This window comes from Lactuca saligna, chromosome 7 (assembly GCF_052625555.1).
Source record: "Lactuca saligna cultivar CGN05327 chromosome 7, ASM5262555v1, whole genome shotgun sequence".
NCBI classification, from domain to species: Eukaryota; Viridiplantae; Streptophyta; class Magnoliopsida; order Asterales; family Asteraceae; genus Lactuca; species Lactuca saligna.
The window spans coordinates 148,475,293-148,495,858 of record NC_136423.1 but is presented as its reverse complement, the minus strand read 5'-3'; the positions used below and the strand labels follow the sequence as shown (position 1 = coordinate 148,495,858).

General features: G+C 33.2%; 1 protein-coding gene across 3 annotated transcripts; it reads left to right on the top strand.

Moving 5' to 3' along the window:
- Positions 1-13,766: 13,766 nt before the first annotated feature.
- On the top strand, positions 13,767-15,296 carry LOC145005671 (major pollen allergen Art v 1-like). Of its 3 annotated transcripts, XM_078964787.1 has the most exons (3): positions 13,767-14,089; positions 14,232-14,330; positions 14,746-15,296. In XM_078964787.1, exons 1-3 carry the CDS (start codon positions 14,026-14,028, stop codon positions 15,168-15,170), a joined length of 588 nt encoding a protein of 195 aa, XP_078820913.1. In that variant the 5' UTR covers positions 13,767-14,025; the 3' UTR covers positions 15,171-15,296. The 3 variants fall into 3 exon arrangements, with proteins under 3 accessions (XP_078820913.1, XP_078820915.1, XP_078820914.1); XM_078964789.1 differs by lacking the exon at positions 14,232-14,330 and having other exon boundaries at positions 14,758-15,296; XM_078964788.1 differs by lacking the exon at positions 14,232-14,330.
- The last annotated feature ends 5,270 nt before the right edge of the window (positions 15,297-20,566 follow it).

The window sequence follows — 20,566 nt, the reverse complement described above, 5'->3', positions numbered from 1 at the left end:
GGTTTAAGAAATACCTTTATCAATTGTATGGAAGATTCCAGACCCAAACCAGAGTCCTTATGAGAGTATCGCACCCCTTCACCAACAAGCAAGTGTTGTTGTTATTGTTGCCCACAGAGTAGGATGCAAGAAAAAGGAGGTTGGTTTTACGATTTCAAAATGGAGCATTCAAATCACTTATGTTGAAAGATCCGTATGCACAATAGTCATTATAGAATAATATTTGATAATGACATATGATCCTATAGCTTCACATGTTATAACAAGTTACTACTAATTGATTAATTATTAAAGTAATTTGGTTATTAATAAATATTATCAACACTTTTTTTTAATTGGAAAATTATTACTTTATAAAAATAATATTTAACTACTAATTGGGAAATTATTATTTTTATGAAATATTAATAAAAAGTGAACAACTAGTTAATATTAATATAGTATTAATATATATTTTATGAACAATTTATTTGGACACTTTGACTAAACATCTAGTTGGTCTGTAACTACTAGTTATGAGTTGGAGTATAACACACACCACCATCATATCCTAGTGACGATGCTAGAAAATCTCTTCCAAAAGAAGAGATGCAATATTGTTTTTACTTTTCTCATGTCATACTTCTTACATGACAATACTTTGATTTGATTAAATTTATGGTGCATTAGTACATATAAGATAGCATATAAAGGATGTAAGGGTGAAAGCTAGCTAGTTTTTCATCTTATATTCTTCTCTTTTTGGGCTACCAAAAGCAAGAGCATAAGGCTCTCTTTCCCTCGTCTTTGTCTTGTAATTTGGTGCATGAATTAAGGGTTTATAAATTGCTACTTTTTAAGACTAATTTGGTATTAGTTATTAAGGTTTTAGAATAAATTAAAACAAGTGAAGACTAACATCTTGAAGTGGTTTACTCTTGCTTAGGTGATACCTAGAGCTTCTACTTTGGATCTTCTTGCCTTACTTCATAAACTTTTAGTCTCTCATAAGAATCAAAGTCTTCAAAGTTCGTAATATTTTCTTTCTATAGTTTATTTAATTTCTCCATCCTTTGCAAAATGTTCATCTTTGAGTTAAAATGATTTTAAGTTTATTCATAATTTTAAAGTTGTTGTTACTGTTTTTAGTATTTTTAGAAATCGATTATTGAATAAAACTCAACATATCAATCCCCCATTTATATATAGTTGGTGGAAATCTTATCACTTTCAAATTTGAATTAAAGGATAAGATTATTTTAGTCATTACTAATTATCTATTAATTATTTTATATAATTAATATAATTCTTTCAAGAATAGTTAATCAACTTCCACCATTTAACTTTTAATTATTTATTAACACTTTAAGAAATAATAAATTAATTATATTAATTTCTAGTTAGCCATTTAAACTCAATAAATATAAATTAGTTACACTTTTATTTATTTTTCATTGTCTTTATATTGGGTCAACTACGTAGCGTATATACTCCCTTGTGATCAATTTATGTTACCAACATGTTGTGTAGTAGGCATATCTACAATAGTATTAAACAAGTGAATCAATATAAACTAAACATGGAGAAAAGATGATTATGCGGGAAAAGTATGTATCTCAATGGCAACAATAAAAGGCACACTATTGATTATACGCATTTTGAATCAATAGTCCCAAGAAGTGCAAACTAAAACGAATACATGCGTTAAAGATACATAAGACAATTTATTGGACGACTATGAGAAGTTCCAATCACCACCTGAAGATTTTGAGAAGCCCTTTAGCAAAGGAAGTCCTAAATTCACAATATTCTCTATAATGGTTGGACTCCTCATCTTGAATAGAAAGTAATGAGTTTCATAAAAGTTCTTTAATGAACTATTAAATCTGTTAAAAAGATGCTACATCAAGACAATGAAATGACGGATGGTACTTATGAGGCTACAAAAACAATGTAAAAAATGGGTTCAAAGTATATAAAGATACATGCATGTATCAATGACTTCATTTTGTATATTAATAATATAAGGATTTGAATGTATGCTCCACTTGTAGAAATCAAGATTGAGGGTAGAGGAGAAGACACGAAATTATATTACAACAATATGAAAAAACTTATTATGGTACTTCTCTACTATTACACGAATGAAACAACTCACTCAAACAAATACAAAAAGGAGATACTTAATATGACACGAGACAAGTAGATCAAAAAGCGGTATTTTGCATCACCCGAGACTGTCGCTAACATGGTGTGCCACAAATGAAAGATTTATAAAATTGCTAATGATCAAAGAAATATACGAGTACACATTTTCGCTGGTGGGGTTGAAGTAAACATGTGAAACAGAAATCACGAAAAAAACAACTCTGTCAAAGAAATACAAAAGGGAGATACTTAATATGGCACGAGACAAGTAGATCAAAAAGCATTGTTTTATGTCAACCGAGAATGTCACAAATATGGTGTGCCACAGATGAAAGATTTACAGAAATTGCTAATGATCAAATAAATATAAGGCTACACATTCCGACTGATGGGTTAATGTAAACAAATGAAATTGAAATCACAATATATGTCCCATTTTAATCATGATTTACAATCTTCTGGTATGGTTGTATATGAAAAGAAAGTTTATTATTTTGTCATTATTAATACTAGATACACCATGTAACAAAATTGATGTTTTTAGAAACTTTTATTAATGATCTTTAGCTTTTATTCGAAGTGGGAGTTGAGATATATGATGCATATACACAAGAGATGTTTACTCTACATGTAGTTATTTTACGGACTATAGATTTACCACTCTTCGTAAAATATGTTGATTCCCTACATCGAATATAAATGTTATACAATGTATAGGAAACATACTTAATTTCTTAGACTTCTACACTCTCATAAACAAAGTTATGTCGATCATAGATTATATTTACTATTTGAACATCCATTCAAAAGGCAGAGGAAAGCATTCCACTGAAAACAAGAGTTCAACACTACTCCACAACATATGACACAAATGACACTGGAAAAAAATATACAACAAAGTAAAATATATTACAATAAAGTTATGAAAAGTAGATATGGATGATCAATTAGGGGTTCCTAAAAACATTGACATCGATCGAAAGATGGAAATAAAAGAAGAACATTATAGTAAGTTGGTACATCAGACGTCGTCGGAAACAAGGAATCCACTTATTGTAAGAAATGCAACATATATGGAAATATCTTAAGTATTAGATGTATAATTTTTCTAACAATGTGTAGATTTGATTTATATAAACAAGAATGTAGTTGAGAGACATATTGGAACATTGCTACACATTTAAAGAAATATGAAAGATAGTTGAAAGGTACAAATGAGCCTGGTGCATCTAGCGTTAAAACTAGAGTCAGAACTGAAGACACTAGACAACATACCAATACCTTTTGTAGAATCATGCACATCTATGAATTAGGAAAGGACATGTTTTATGAAACACTATATGTCTTAAGGGTTCTAAAAGGGTATTATTGAAATTTATCTAGTCTAGTGAGTGCAATGGAACAAAATCTTATCAGAATTGAATCACATTACTATCATATTATAATGGAATCTTATTAGATTTATCAAGGTTTTTTTAATTCTATTTTTTGCAAAAAAAATCAATATGGATAAGATCGATGCATGAAAAACAAGAATATAATATATATATATATATATATATATATATATATATATATATATATATATATATATATATATATATATATATATATATATATATGAAAGGATCCTTGCATGCATATCAATTTGATAATTTTGGTTAATGATGATTATCTATTAAAAGCTTTGGCAATTGGTTTTTTGGTACTTTGGTAATTGGTAATTTGATACTATGGTAGTTTTCTTTACGGTTATACTTTAATAGTTTGGTTTTTGTTGATAGTATAAGGTAATTAAGCAGTTTGATAGTTTGGTAATTGGCAATTTGATAGTTTACTTACATATTAATAATTATTAGCTTGATTATAGTTTGGTAATTTTGCAATTGTTAGTTTGTTAGTTTGTAATTCATTATTGGTAATTGTTAGTTTATTAGTTTGGTAGTTTTGATTTATATTGATACTTTAACTTATAAGTTTACATTCTTATTTATTATGTAGTTGGAGAATCTTCTAACAATGCTTGATGACCAAGTGTGTTGTACGAAACATCACTATTTAAAAAAAAAAAAAAAAAAAAAAAGAACACGAAGTGATACCGGAGGAAACGAGGAAGCAATGATGATGACACATCCAACAATGATTAGATTTTTTGTTAGACTTTCTAATTTATATACATTACTCTCTTCAACTTTTCCAATTTATATACGTTACTCCCCTCAAAATGTTTAAATTCATAAACATTACTTCAGTTTTCATAATAACAAAGGTTGAATGTTGCATATTCTTTATCAACACAGATTAAATTTGTAACATCCCAATTTTCATATATACATTACTAGGTGTGAGCCCCGTGTATTACACGGGTTGATTTAAAAAAACATTAAAGCGTAAACAAAAATATTTTTTAATGTAAAACTTTAAAATAAAAAAGAAAGAAACATATTTATTGCAATTTAATATCATATATATGATATTTAATACTTTGCATATATATAAGTATATGATTTTAATTTTAAAATTGAAATAAACTAAAAATTGACAAGTGGATAATATTTATTTCAAAAATACCACAAAATGACAAGTGTCAAAACTCATGAGAGATTGACATGTGGCAAAAAAAACCTTCATTTATTAAGTAGGATATAACAAATAATCGTTCCAACATCTTTCAAGATCAATTCTAAATTTACTTCTAGACTAAACTACAGCGGAAGCAAAATAAAATAAAATAAAGTCTTCAATTGAACAACTTCAGGTGTTACGTCTTCGCGAAATTCCTTTGTTGCCTTCTTAATTTATCCTCCTCCTCCTTTTGTCTGCCACTAGCTAAATCGTTTTCTAGGTTGCGCACATTTAAAGTTTCTAAATGGGTAAGCCTAGGGCCTAGTGAGTTCGTGTTGCACATACATGTCCATCATTTAAAAAACATATAGTTTTATTACATGTATTCAACAAATCATACAACAAAACATATCATCCGATAACATAATTTAGGGGAGCGATTAATTATCCAGAGAAAGAACTAAATGTTCATTTCCCTTCTCTTTGAGACAACTCATCATCCATTGTACTCAAGTATTTTAAATATCCAAGGAAATGAGTATAAATCTCAATTCCCATCCCCGCCGATCACACACATCCGTCATACTCACGACGATTAAACACCCCACCCGTTCCCACTAAACATGTCACCCAAAAAAACGCACAATAGAAAACAACTCAAAATAACATTTTCACACAACCATACTTATCATAAAATATACTATGAATAAATAAATAAAAAACCACATAATCAACATATGACAAACATTTATGTGCGAGCAACCACAGAACAGGAGAAAACTCACCTCGATAACGTTAGGCCTTAATCGAATCTTGTTACACTACACGCACCCTACATTTAGCCAAAATGTTTTCTAACGCCAAAATTCTAGAAGAATATCCTACGTGTTCATTTTGGTTCAACTATCCATGTGTCTCGTTCGGCCAATCAAAATAATCACCATCTATGTTAGTTAAAACGTACCTAATAAGTTTAGTACATGTATTATCTTTTGTTGCATCAATATTTTCATATAAATAAAGTTTCACTCTCAAATATAATACTCATATATTAAAACAATTGAAACATTGAAATAAAAACATGTTTGGTTTTAATAATAACAATAAAAACTAGCTGTTTAGTAAAATTTGATGGACTACTTTTGTCTTTCTTATTTTCGTATAAAAGAATTTAGTATTGTCAACATGGTAACAGTTTAACGACCATTTTTGTAACTTTAGTTTTTAATTCAAAATAAAAATAATGAAGCGTTTGAAGGAAACGAAAACTTGATCAAAACCAGATGGACTCTTTCTGTAAATTTGAATTTCTCAAAAATAAAAAGTACACAGTTGACTATGTTGTTTTGAGAGTTCTTGGTACCCACCCAAAACAAATCCTGAATTTCATTTCTTCTTTCCCAACACTATTTTTCTTACATTTTTTTATTAATTTGACGCTTCAAAATTTATATAAAATTAATTTGTAAAACCAACATTAATCACCTCCGCTTCTTACCAAATGTAATCATAAATTATTTTTCAGGAATACTCTCGAATGAATATGGAGTCAAGTTTTTTATCAAAATTCAAAAATTTCAAAACTTTCATCAATTAAACTCTTATTGGCCAGAACACAGACATTAGATGCAACCAAAACACTTAATGCAGTCGTACAACCCTAATCAAATAACTATACCAAGCTAAAATTAAAGAATCATACCTTAATTTGCTAGAAAGCTCCGTAAATCTTCATATTTTCTTTCTTCGATTTCTCACTTGATTATCAACATTTTCTTGCAATTCTAGTGGGTTTTTCAAAGGGTTTTTCGAGCTTTATGTAATGACTAAGATTTTAACTACTAAAACCCTTTCACATGCTTGAATTTACTACATCATTAAGGGTGATGGTTTTGAGGGTTTAAAGCTCATTATTTCTCCTAATTACACCTAATTATTTCTAATTAATCACACATTATATTTTAATAATATAACCAAATTATATATATATTTATATTTTATTTTAATTTGAGTTATCACAAACTTTTCCCCTTAAAAAAATTCCGTCCTTGAAATTTGAATTCTTTAAACAAATATGGATATTTGGTCTTCATTTCTCATTCGTTTTCTAATGTTGCCTTCGATCCCTTGGTATCTCTAATCAATGAGCCACCCATCCAACTCGATCCTTAAGAAGGTCCAATAGGTCAGAGACTTAACCTACCTTTACAAAACCGCACCATATCTTTCCGTGAGAATCCGTTCAACATGAATTTATCTCCACCTGAAACACTATTGGCTTCCTACATTTAACCACCTAACCTTTTGGTTATTCATATGCATCCTTCAGGTTCTTCTCGAAATATTAAATTTTCGGTAGTTTGTCGAAAGAGCTTGGATCTAACCAGTTGCTATCGTTTTCTTCCTACCTCATCCCTACATAGTAGGTACACTTCCTACCATATAAAATTTCATACTTTACTATAGAACTAATTTACTGTTAGATTATTCTTTCAAAATGTTGACATAAAACGAAGGTTCCTATAAAAAATATACAACTGAACCATCTTATCAAAATACAACTTAACTAACTTTTCCATCACGTATATTGCATCCGATGACACAGTTTAAGGGAGCATTTTATATATCCAGAGAAAGAACCAATGGTACGCTTCCCTTCCCACTTGGCATGACCCGACCGTTGTGCTCGAGCATTTAAATATTCAAGAAAATGAGTAACGTCTCAATTTCCTATCTCCCACCGGTCACACCACACCTGTTATGTTCTCGGCTATCATACACCATGTCCTCATTAGATGTATCGTCATATATTAGGCAAAAAATTCTAAAAACTTTCCACTTCTCCTCTATTGAGGATTCTTTCCGACTCTTCTTCAGACCACCAATAAACCGAAGGTTACATCAATCCTCGTCAAATAAATCTTACTTGGTTCCTTCCTTACATATGACTGAGTGAATAAGTGACAGCGTTAACCTTCCATAATTAGTAACGATCTTACACCTTCTTTGACTCTTGGTAATCCATGCGCATATACATTGTCCCCTGTTTTTTTTGTGATGAACACTACTAGTGCACCCCATGGCGATGTACTATATTGAATAAAAACGTTATCAAGCAGATCCTCTAACTACAAAATAAATCTTAATTGGTTCCTTCCTTACATATGACTGAGTGAATAAGTGACAACGTTAACCTTCCATAATTAGTAACGATCTTACATCAATCCTCATCAAACAAATCTTACTTGGTTCCTTCCTTACATATGACTGAGTGAATAAGTGACAACATTAACCTTCCATAATTAGTAACGATCTTACACCTTCTTTGACTCTTGGTAATCCATGCGCATATACATTGTCCCCTCTTTTTTTTTCGTGATGAACACTACTAGTGCACCCCATGGCGATGTACTATATTGAATAAAAACTTTATCAAGCAGATCCTCTAACTGCAAAATAAATTCTTTCATCCTTATCGGTGCTAGTATAGTATCTCACTGTCACATTTCCTTGTTCCAGCCTCAAGAATTCTTCTTCTAACTGCTTGATCGCCGTTTGAGGACAAAACATCTCTCTAACGATTCTTGCAAACTCATCCCATGACATCCTATTGGTTGTATCCGACACCCTAATTGCTTTTACCCTCCCCATCAGTATAAAGCCTCATTTTTAAACATTGTCACAACATAAACAATATGGTCCTTATTTCCACACTTATTGGTATCTAATGTTTCCTCTATCTCCGTGATCCACATTGATGATACGATACGATCAACGTCCCCGCGACACGTTTGTGGTTTACAAGTCATGAACGTCTTGTAACAATTACCTCATCATTTATCGTTTACATATTGCCTAGTGCAACACTAGGGTCATAAATTAGAACTGAGATACTATATCCAAATCCTTCCTCTTCATTAACCATGTTACCGCCTTTCACATTCTATAGTGCATCTCGGTCCTGAACATTTACATTCGACAATGTAGCTTGCATATCCTGAGCAATCTCATCAATTGATTATTCTCGAGTAACCATATTTGTTGTAGGACCTTGTACACAATCTCAACCCCGACCACGATCTCGTTTGGAGTTGGAGCTCAGTTACACTAGTTTTGCTCGTACAGGTGCTATGATGACTCCTAGACCTCTTACCTTACACCTACCTCTACCTTGACCCTAGCCATGCCAACAACTAGAAGTGAGGTTTACAAGAGTCTCTAGTACTTCTCTAAGTGCAGCAACTTCGGCTGCAACCGGAATGTCTTCCCGTTCTAGTGTTACCCTAGTAAGCCTCCATAATATCCTTGAGGACATGACGCCTACTAGTAAGATATGTTCTAAATTAGTCGTTAGGTTACCTCTCAATCCTTCCGTCTAAGCTTAAGTGTTTACGGAAACACCTAATATGCTTAAACAATTCTCTGATACCAACTTGTAACACACTAATTTTCATATATAGATTATATAACAAATAATCGTTCCAACATCTCCCAAGATCAATTCTAAATTTACTTATAGATTAAACTACAGCGGAAACAAGATAAGATAAAATAAAGTCTTCAATTGAACAACTTTAGGTGTTACGTCTTCGCAAAATTCCTTTGTTGCCTTCTTTGTCCTTTTGTCTGCCACTAGATAAATAGTTTCCTAGGTTGCGCTTATTTAAAGTTTCTAAATTGGTAAGCCTAGGGCCTAGTGAGTTCGTGTTGCACATACATGTCCATCAAATAAAAAACATATAATTTTAGTATATATCTTCAATAAATCATACAACAGAACATATCATCTGATAACATAATTTAGGGGAGCTAGCAATTAATTATCCAGAGAAAGAACAAAAGGTTCATTTCCCTCCTCCTTGAGAAAACTCAGCATCAATTGTACTCAAGTATTTTAAATATCCAAGGAAATGAGTATAAATCTCAATTCTCATCCCCGCCAATCACACACATCCGTTATGCTCACGACGATTAAACACCCCACCCGTTCCCACTAAACATGTCACCCAAAAAAACGCACAATAGAAAACAACTCAAAATAACATTTTCACACAACCATACTTATCATAAAATATACTATGAATATTTAAATAAAAACCATATAATAAATGCATGAAAAACATTTATGTGTGAACAACCACAGAACAGGAGAAAACTCACCTCAATGACGTTAGGCCTTAACTGAAGCTTGTTACGCTGCACGCACCCTACATTTAGCCAACATGTTTTCTAAGGCCACAGTTCTAGAACAACATCCTACGTGTTCATTTTGGTTCAACTATCCACGTGTCTCGTTCGGCCAATCAAAATAATCACCATCTACGTTAGTTAAAATGTACATAATAAGCTTAGTACATGTATTATCTTTTGTTGCATCAATATTTTCATATAAATAAAGTTTCACTCTCAAATATAATACTCGTATTAAAACATTTGAAACGTTGAAATAAAAACATATTTGGTTTTAATAATAACAATAAAAACTAGCTGTTTAGTATGGACCACTTTTGTCTTTTTTATTTTTGTATAAAAGAATTTAGTATTGTCAACATGTTAACAGTTCAATAACCATTTTTGTAACTTTAGTTTTTAATTCAAAATAAAAAGAAGGAAGCGTTTCAAGGAAACGAAAACTTGATCAAAACCAGATGGACTCTTTCTGTAAATTTGAATTTCTCAAAAATAAAAAGTACACAGTTGACTATGTTGTTTTGACAGTTCTTGGTACCCACCCAAAACAAAACCTGAATTTCATTTCTTCTTTCCCCGACACTATTTTTCTTCCATTTTTTTTTTATTAATTTGACGCTTCAAAATTTATATAAAATTAATTTGTAAAACCAACATTAATCATCTTCGCTTCTTACCAAATGTAATCATAAATTATTTTTCAGGAAAACTCTCGAATGAATATGGATTCAAGCTTTTTATCAAAATTCAAACACTTCAAAATTTTCATCAATTAAACTCTTATTGGCCAATACAGAGACATTAGATGGAACCAAAACACTAAATGCAGCCGTACTACCCTAATCAAATGACTATACCAAGCTAAAAACAAAGAATCATATCTTAATTTGCTAGAAAACTCCGTAATTTTTCACATTTTTTTTCTCCGATTTCTTACTTGATTATCAACATTTTCTTGCAATTCTAGTGGGTTTTTCATACACTACAAGAAAAAAGGGTATTACCGGCGACAAAAATCGCCGCTATTGCTCACAAAAATCGCCGCTAATACCTTTGCCGGCGACACGTTGCCGCTATTGAGTCGCCGCTACTGCTTTGTCGCTATTGCTCAAAAAGTCGCCGCTAATGCTCACCGTCACCGCTAATGATACGTGTCGCCGCTAATGATAATGTCGCCGCTAATGATCTATGTCGCCGCTAATAGTGTCGCCGCTATTGGCTTTTTTAATTTTTTTTAAAAAGCAGCCATTTTCAGTTGTCAAAAAACCGATACATGATAATGTTAACTGCAGAAAAACCGATACGTTAAATGCAGAAAAACAATTATATAACATCCAAGTTTTATAATACCATACATACACCAAAATAAATAACAAAATTCTTATAAATTTTTGTCGTACTACAATTTCTAATAAAAGATAAAACTAACACTACGTGTCGTCATCACCGCCACCCTCGTTCCCTCCTATAAGTTCCATAGTATTCTCCGAATTGTTGGACATTGGTATAAGATTCTCCAACTACATAGTAAATAACAACATATAAACTTGTAATTTAACATATTAACTTAAACCAACCTAAAAACTACCAAATGATAAGAAAACTACCGATTACTAATTTATCTATATATCAACAAGCTATCAAATTAACAAACCAACTAACTACATTAACCTTCTAAATTAAACCAACAATCAAACTAACAAACCAACAAACTAATAATTACCAATTTATTTACAAATACATATTACATAGGAACTATCATAGTAATTTACTTTAAATAACATTTTCAATAATAACATCCTACTTGTTTTTTGTTTTTTTTCCATTATAACATTGTAGTTTACACATTCTATACAAATACACTCCAAATTGCATACAAATACACACATACATAAATTATACACATATATACATACTTTTTATACACATAAAACAACCATCAACACACTCCAAATTGCATACAAATACACACATACATACATTATACACATATATGCACACTTTTTATAAACATAAAACAACCATCAACACACTCCAAATTGTTTATAAATACATACATACATACATTATACACATATATACATACTTTTTATACACATAAAACAACATAAACATAATCCAAATTGCATACAAATGCATACATACATACATTATACACATATATACGTACATTTTATACATGCACATAGATGAAATACACACAATTTTCACACACATATATGAAATACACATACATATAACATATTTCACACACATATATGAAATACACATATATATACACAAAACACACACATAAATGCACACATATATAACAAATTACAAAAAATGCACCTGTGATTCCCAAAATTTTGCTCTCTTTCAATTGGTGGTGGTAGTCTTCGATGTTGCAACAGTTCTTGGTGGTGGTGGTGTAACTTAAGACAATAAAAACCAACAAAAAAAAAACAATTATATTTGGAATTTTGGTCAAAAGAGAAAAGAAACAATTTTGTGCAACTAATCACAAATACAAGTAGAAATCGACATTAAAAGATAAGGAAAAGAAGAAAAGAGGAACGAAAACACAAACCACAGAGGAAATCGACAACAACAGTGTCGGAATTAATGTCACAGTTAAATCATCGGAGATGTGGAAGTGGGGAGTTTCCGGTGGTCTATAGGCGTCGTCATTATGTCTTCTAGCCTCTGGGAAACTCGATTGAGCAAAAATTTTCGAAGAGAATGGATAAAAACACAGAAAAATGAAAGCTGTGAAAGCAGAAAGGGGTTGTTATTTGCGCGTTGACTTTTAGCGGCGACATCAATAGCGGCGACAATTAGCCTTTAGCGGCGACACAAGCCAATAGCGGCGACAACTAACGAGGGAACTTATGCCGCGTCTTTTTTTCGAGCTCTAGCGGCGACAAATTGTCACCGGTATTGCTTTTGTGTGAAAACGAGACCCCAATCGTTGGATTATATACTCGATCGGACGGCTAAGGTTTACCAGAAGGGGATAACGCGGATTCGGGCAACAAGGCATTAGCGGCGACACAATTAGCGGCGACATAGTATAATGTCGCCGCTAAAAGCCTTTGTCGCCGCTAATTGTGTCGCCGCTAATGCATTGATTTCTTGTAGTGATAGGGTTTTTCGAGCTTTATATAATGACTAAGATTTTAATTACTAAAACCTTTTCACGTACTCGAATTTACTACATCATTAAGGGTTGCGGTTTTGAGGGTTTAAAGCTCATTATTTCTTCTAATTAAACTAAATTACTCCTAATTAATCATACATTATATTATTTTAATAATATAAACAAATTATATATATATTTATACTTTTATTTTAATTTGAGTTGAAATAATTGTTTTTTGACGGCTACCGATATTTTTTATACAACTTTTACTGTTTTGTTAACACATTGATAATAAATAATAAGAAGTTTATGATATTAAGTCTTATAAAATCATATTTTATAAAACATTTGTTTCATAATCTATATACTTTTTTGTTTTCTTGCCATGTAAGTAATATTTATGGGATGATAAGTTGTGATGTATCTATTTTATTGATTTTGTTAGGATGATGATTGTTTATAAATTTTTTTGTTAGTTTTAACTTTTATTAATGATAAAATAGTTAATTATTACTTTTAGGCTTATTTTATTAATGATAAAATAGTTAATTATTACTTTTAGGCTTATTTTTAATTTTTCTATTGCTTTTAATCATTAAAATTTTTTTATTTGGACACAAGTGTTACGCATATATTGATTTTTTTAGATGTAAACCCGCTTAATTGTAAAATCAAGTATTTTGGTGTCTTAGTGTATGGTCCAAAGGACGAGTCTTGTTCTCATATACTTAAAAAGGCAGGAAGCCCTTAATTAGTAGGTGGTTGGAACCCATAGAATACTTTAGAACATGATCAAAAAATTGAAGCGTATATAACTACCTAATCTTTCTTTGATCTTCATATGAAAGTGTGCATCAAAGCTCCTATGAAACAACATGCGTGGATACTTTGATTTTTTGTTAAGATTTGTCATCTTTGACACAGATTTTATTATAGCTCCTTCTATAAATACCCTTTCCTTCTCATCCTATTCTTCACCCAAGTCGTAGCGGTGTTATTTAGCATCATCATAACTGATCAAAATGGCAGAAATTTCACTTGGTTTCCTTGCATTCTCTCTACTCGTCTTCGTTCTTACTATTTCAGGTGCTTAATAAAACTTCGTTTAGCTGATTTCAGTTATTTAAATATTATTTGGCTGTCATTTGTAAAAAGAAGATATTTACTTTTTCAAACTTTTTTTTTTTTTTTTTTTTTTTTTTTTTTTGTAATGATCGAGATTTTGCAGTTGTTTGGGATCATTCTCGTTTCATATATTCATTTTCAAATCTTCAATATCAATTGCGAGTGAATGTAATTATGTATTTTCCTAAAGCCTCACCATCCGGTTCGTAATTTTTGGTATTATTATTATTATTATTATTTTTTCTGAAAAAAGTTCCTGCGGCTAAATAAATAAATGCGGGTGATTCGTTTCTTGCAAAATTAGTAATTATCTTACAAACTTAATGACACTAAGTAGTAAATTTTTTTTTTTGATCATCTTGATTAACAGTAATTTTCCGTTTCACTTTGTTCAAATGATTTTCAAAAGGCCAATTTTGAGCTTCAAAGCAATAATAGTCGGAATATTAATTATCTTACCAACTGAACAATATTTGGTTTAATAACTTTGATGGTAAACTAACTAAAAAATTTTCTACTAAATAATAATGCAAAAGGAAAACCAATATATTCACCTCCATTCATTAATATCTTTTTTTTTTTTTTTTGTTATAATCAAATGTAAATTACGTGAAAAGAAATCACCACAGTGAAAGGAGAATTATGTGAAAAGGCAAGCAAGACCTGGTCTGGAACGTGCAAAGATACCGACAAATGCAACAAACAGTGCATAGAATGGGAGGGTGCAAAAAATGGTGCTTGTCACCAACGTGAAGCACAATACATGTGCTTTTGCTACTCTAATTGTCCCCCCAAAGGAAAGAAACCACCTCCCTCTCCAGCCCCAGCCCCAGCTCCAGCACCACCTCCGCCTCCTCCTCCTCCTCCTCCTCCACCACCACCACCACCACCACCGGCTGGGGGACAGCCGGCTCCACCTCCAGGATGTGCGAAGCTTGATGTAGATAAGCTAATAGCTGAAGCACTCATCCGCTACAAGATCGAAGTTGAGAAAGTGATACATTTTGAGCTTCCAATCGACCCCTCAGTCATCCTTGTATAACAATTATGAATGAAGAGAAAATATTTTGTAATCAACATATAATAATATATTTGATACGTAGTGCATAGCTTATGATTCTCATACATAAATATTTTAGGAATATGACAAATTGAATTTTAATATCAAATTGAGTGTATTTTCTCTTTAAGAACATATATGCTGCTTTATTCCTAAATTACAAAGTTCATTTTGAACTATCATCTTATATATGGGTGAAAGGCACATTTCGACCAACATGACGTATTGGTGGCCTAGAAACCATTTGGTAGTTATTAAATAAAATATAGCATAGGTAACTTTTCAAGAATAATTTTAAACAAAACTACATGAAACGACTTGGTCCTTTTATGCATGTTGGCAAAGTTTTCTCATGGTTTTTGTTGTGCCAAAGTTAGGGATGGCAACGACTTTTGCCTACTTTCAAGGGTTTCTGAATTTCACCCGTATGATTAACTGTGGTTGGGTATTTATCATATCATTATCCGTCAACATACACGTTAACTAATATACTAGGCATACATTATTGTTCTTTTTTTCTTTTATAGGACAATTCCATTACTCTAGCGAGAAAAGCTAGGAAAAACACAACAAGAATCAGGCGTACATTGTTGTTCTACGCTAAACTATATAAGTTTGTCAAATTCCTTAAGCGAACATAGCAGGATAATGTTTACTAGTAACAAATATTGAATTTATAAACCTCATAATCATAGTAAATTTCTTCAAATTAAAAATTTAAAATAAATTTCACGTAATCATAAAAATCAATTAATTGGATGGAATGATAACTTCACTGGTGTTTAAGTTAATGGCATGTTCTGATTCTCGCACACTTCCGGTAACGTTGTCTTGTTAATAAATCTTGTCAATGGATCTAGCCACACTTGATTATGGTTTTTGGGGAGATTCCCATTCATTCGTTCTCTCATAACTATTTGTTACGTTAAAAATTACATCATATGGGAAAATTCTAGAACGTACAACAAAACATGTATTTGACGACAAAGCATTAAACTTGACCGTATGCTGTCGCTATATGTAAGCCACAAACAAAAAATCGTCTTTAGAACATGTTTTCGATATTGCATCCTCCGTTATGGCAGATATAAGAAATGATATATATGTGTTATCCTTTTCAAAATGTATATATAGAAAAGTTTGTTATATGCATGTTTTGCAACGATATTTGGAAAATTGTTTGGTATTTATGTTCTGATTACAATGTATATTTTGTTTATGTTCTTCTGATTACAATGTATATTTTGTTTATGTTCCACATTTTATTTCCAAATACCTCGAAGCCTTAAAAGACAATATGTTACGGAACACATTTTACTATATATAACAATTCCCAAAGACTCCGTAGTTCTGCCTACATGACGATATATTGCCTTTGAGCATCTCTCTTAATTCTTCTTTAACCTAACATACATCTTTATGACAGAAAGACTACTTCATTTTTAGGAACATTGACATGGATACAAGTACTTCGACATAGCATCTAAGAAGTTATAACACACACTGAGGCCACATATGTTCTTAGGATGATTCTAAAGGATACTAAAAATCAATTGAGACTTTCATTATACAGAGGAGAAATATAAATAAGATACAATAAACTTTCCCAATTTACGTGAGATTACAAATCAATTTTAAATATAAAATAATAATAACAATATATCGTCTAATATTCCTCGGCAGTTGGAGCAGGAGGAGAACGAATGCTCAAACTGGACTTGACGCGGTGAAACGGTTGTTTTGTAAGTGCTTCCTATTTGAACGGATTCTCGATTGAATGTCGATATCAACATGTTTAGTGATTTGATGTTTGACTGTGTTAATAGTCGAAATGATGTCGTAGGAAAAAATCATAGCTTTGGTTACCAGTACATGAAGTTCGAGAAGAAGTTTTCTGAGCCGATTTGTTTCTGTGTTGATATTAGCAACTCCTCTATATTCTACTTCTATGCTGGAGCGGGACGCGGTGGGTTATCATTTAGATGACCACAATACGAGATTGTCCCCTAGAAACACACAATACCCAGATGTAGATTTACATGAGTCAGGACCCCCCCCCCCCCCCCCCCCCTCAAAAAAAAAAAAAAAAAAAAAAACCGGCGTCCAAGTAAGTTGTGACGTGAAGTTTCGGGGGCGTGGAGATGTGGAGACCTTGATTAGTGGCTCCTTTAAAATAACGAAGGATGTGTTTGAGGAAATTGAAATGGGCCTCTCGGGGTACATGCATGAATAAACATACTTGTATGACATAAGTGATATCAGGTCTTGTAAAAGTTACGTATTGGAAGACTCCGACTAAACGTCGATAAAGGGTGCCATATTTGAGTCGTTAACCAACATTAGCATGAATTTTTGACGAAGTGACAACCGAGTTGCGACTGGGTTATACTCCGCCATATTATCCCGATTTAGGATGTCTTATGCATATTGCGTCTGCGAAAGAAACATGACACGATCAGAGCGAGATATTTGAACGGCGAGAAAGTGATATAGGTTGCCCAAATCAGTCATGGAAAATTATTGGAAAAGTGCGTTAATGACTTGTCTCAAACTCAAATCATTGGGCGTGGTGAGGATAATGTGATCAACGTATAGGATTTAGTACAAAATATTGTTCCCTTTATGGTAAACAAATAATGAGGTATCTGTGACAAAACTTGTAAAACTGTGAGAGGTGATATATATTAGCAACCCTATGATACGAAGCTCGCGGTGGCTGTTTGAGCCAATATAAAGATTTTTGCATATGACATATGTAATGAGGGTGTGAACGGTCAACAAAACCTAGGTTGATGCATGTAGACAGTTTCAGCCAAATTCTCATCTAAAAATGCATTCTTGACATCGAGTTGGTAAATTGGCCCTGAGAGGGAAACTGCTTAGGTAAGAATCGTATGAATTGCAGTGGGCTTGAGATGGAGACTAAAGGTGTCATTACAGTCAACGTCAACCAGTTGAGATTTTCCCATTACCAACTAGTTATGCTTTATAGCTTGCTATGGACTGTCAGCATGAAATTTATGGCAATATAGCCGGAATCATCGTATTATATAAGCATCATGTGGTCTCGGGTCCAGTACCCATGTCTCATTGTAAAATAAGACCATATATCATCGTACACAACGTGGTTCCTGTTAGGTTCGAGAAGGAACTTGTAGAGTTTTTTTTTAGAATTCAGGATAAGTTGGAAGTATGGACGTTGAGGTGTTGAGTAGGTTTAACAATTCCATAGCATAAACAGGTTCTAACGTGGTAGCTAGGAGTGGGTGTTGGGGATATTGGAGGGGGAGTGTTTGATGTCGGGGGTATGGGTTTGGTATCGGTTGTAGGGTGAGGTGTGTTGGAGGGAGTATAGGGTGATATGGAGTTGGGCGGGATGGAGTCGAGGATTGGTGTATAAGAGGGCTGAGGGTGTTGGCGGTTTGTTGAGGAGGGAAAAAGTGTTGATGTAACATCCCAAATTTTCCAAATAAAATTTTCATTTTTAGATCACCAAAACAATCCCGTAAATATGAAAAATCAATAACAATTGTTTTCAAAATTCATAACATCAAAAATATTGTATTCAATATATCAAAGTGTCCCAAAATGAAATCGTCGGAGAGAGTGCACATCGCACCATCAAGTCGGGCCCTTGCCCTTAGGCTATGAAGTACCTGAAACAGCAACATACTGTAAGCTAATGTTTAGTGAGTTCCCCAGAGCATACCCCACACAATCCACATAATCACATAATCCATAACTGCTATATAAGTTACATACAACACATAAGCTTTGCATACAAATATATAAGGATGCCATGGAAACGATCCATGGTATTACACCAAGTGATATTGAAATCCCCACGTGGTCTTAACTATCTACCATGGGAACCCCACATAATCTTTGCTAGCTGCCACTGCAACCCCCATGTGGTCTTGGTTAACCGCAGTGGGAAACTCCACACAGCCTACACTAACCATAGAAATATCATACGAGCTAAACATGTAAACATACTAGGAAGCCGTGGAAACCCTCCAAGGACTTATACCAAACGCCATAGGAACCTCATCATGGACTTAATATACTGCCACAGAAACCCCCCAGGGACTTCCATACAAGTGTCATAGCAACATATCACATAATCAACTAACAATCCATATATCATGAAAGGGCAGGCCTTGGTGCCTTGGACCCATTGGTATGGTGAAAAGACTCACCTCTCAAGAAATGTTGAGCTGATAAGATAAGTCCCAACTTGCAACTCCAACTCAAATGTCTACAACAATCATGTGATTAAATTGTCAAAATCCCAAAATATCGAAAATACCCTCAAGGTCAAACCTGGTGAACCCTGGTCAAAGTCAAAGTCAACAGTCCATGTTGACCCGACCTCGTCGAGTGCATCTAGCAACTTGTCATGTTACTTCAGTGTTCAGAAAACCGAAAACTTGGGTCAACTCGTCGAGTTACCTGAGTAACTCATCAACTTCTTTAGTGTCCAGGAGTCGAAAACTTCAATCCACTTATCGAGTCACCTCACCCACTGGCTGCATTCACACAGAATCTAGAAGGCGGGGTAATTCGACCTGACTCATCGAGTTGGCTAGGCAACCCATTGAGTTCCTTCAACCTTTTTCATTTGAGACCTTTCCAGTTCGAATCCTAGCCCTAAACTATAGATCGAGTCCCCTAGGGTTAAGATACCACGTAAAGTTGCAAGTCGTACGCTCATGCATGGCATCTAATGGGTTAAAACACTCATATAAAGATTAATAAGGGGCTTAGGGCATAAGGGAGGTCCATAACTTAATAAAATGGTAACTTCATGTCTAAAGAGGCCATAGGGAGTCCAGATTTGAAGTCACGTCCTCATGACAAGCTCGACCCAAAGAGTGACTCCATTTTGCACTAGAAATGACCATACTCTTGCATTAGGGAAGGACTATGAAATGGAAAGCCAAGGTAAAGACTTTATACCTCCAAAAGGTTGCAACATCGAGTTCATGTCGGATCTACAGCCTCTCCCTTTGCTCTAACTTCTTCAAGTTCTAAATCCCTTCACAATCACACCAAAATCACTCTCAAAGGCTCTCATAAACACTCAAGAATGCACAAGGCTCGAATTAGGGTTTCTCTGGCCTGCAAAGACGATAAGGGAGGCCACAATGAGCCATAAGTTCTTTATATAGGGTACAAAGCCCTGAAAATTAGGGTTTTCCTTTCCAACGCCTACTCGTAGAGTTGGGCCTTCCAACTCATCGATCTCGCATCCATAATGATCCTCAGTCGATGAGTTGGAGCTCCCCAACTCGTTGAGTACCAGTCCAAAACCCTAAAATTTAGGAAAATAAATGATACCTAGAACAAGCGTTACAAATCTCCCCCACTTGAACCAG

Excerpts from the sequence above, each read along its gene's own strand:
- LOC145005671 (XM_078964787.1), top strand. The coding sequence starts at position 14,026 with ATGGCAGAAATTTCACTTGGTTTCCTTGCATTCTCTCTACTCGTCTTC. Across the intron at positions 14,090-14,231 it reads CTTCGTTCTTACTATTTCAG|TTGTTTGGGATCATTCTCGT; the intron begins GTGCTTAATAAA and ends GAGATTTTGCAG. Across the intron at positions 14,331-14,745 it reads TCCTAAAGCCTCACCATCCG|AAATCACCACAGTGAAAGGA; the intron begins GTTCGTAATTTT and ends TTACGTGAAAAG.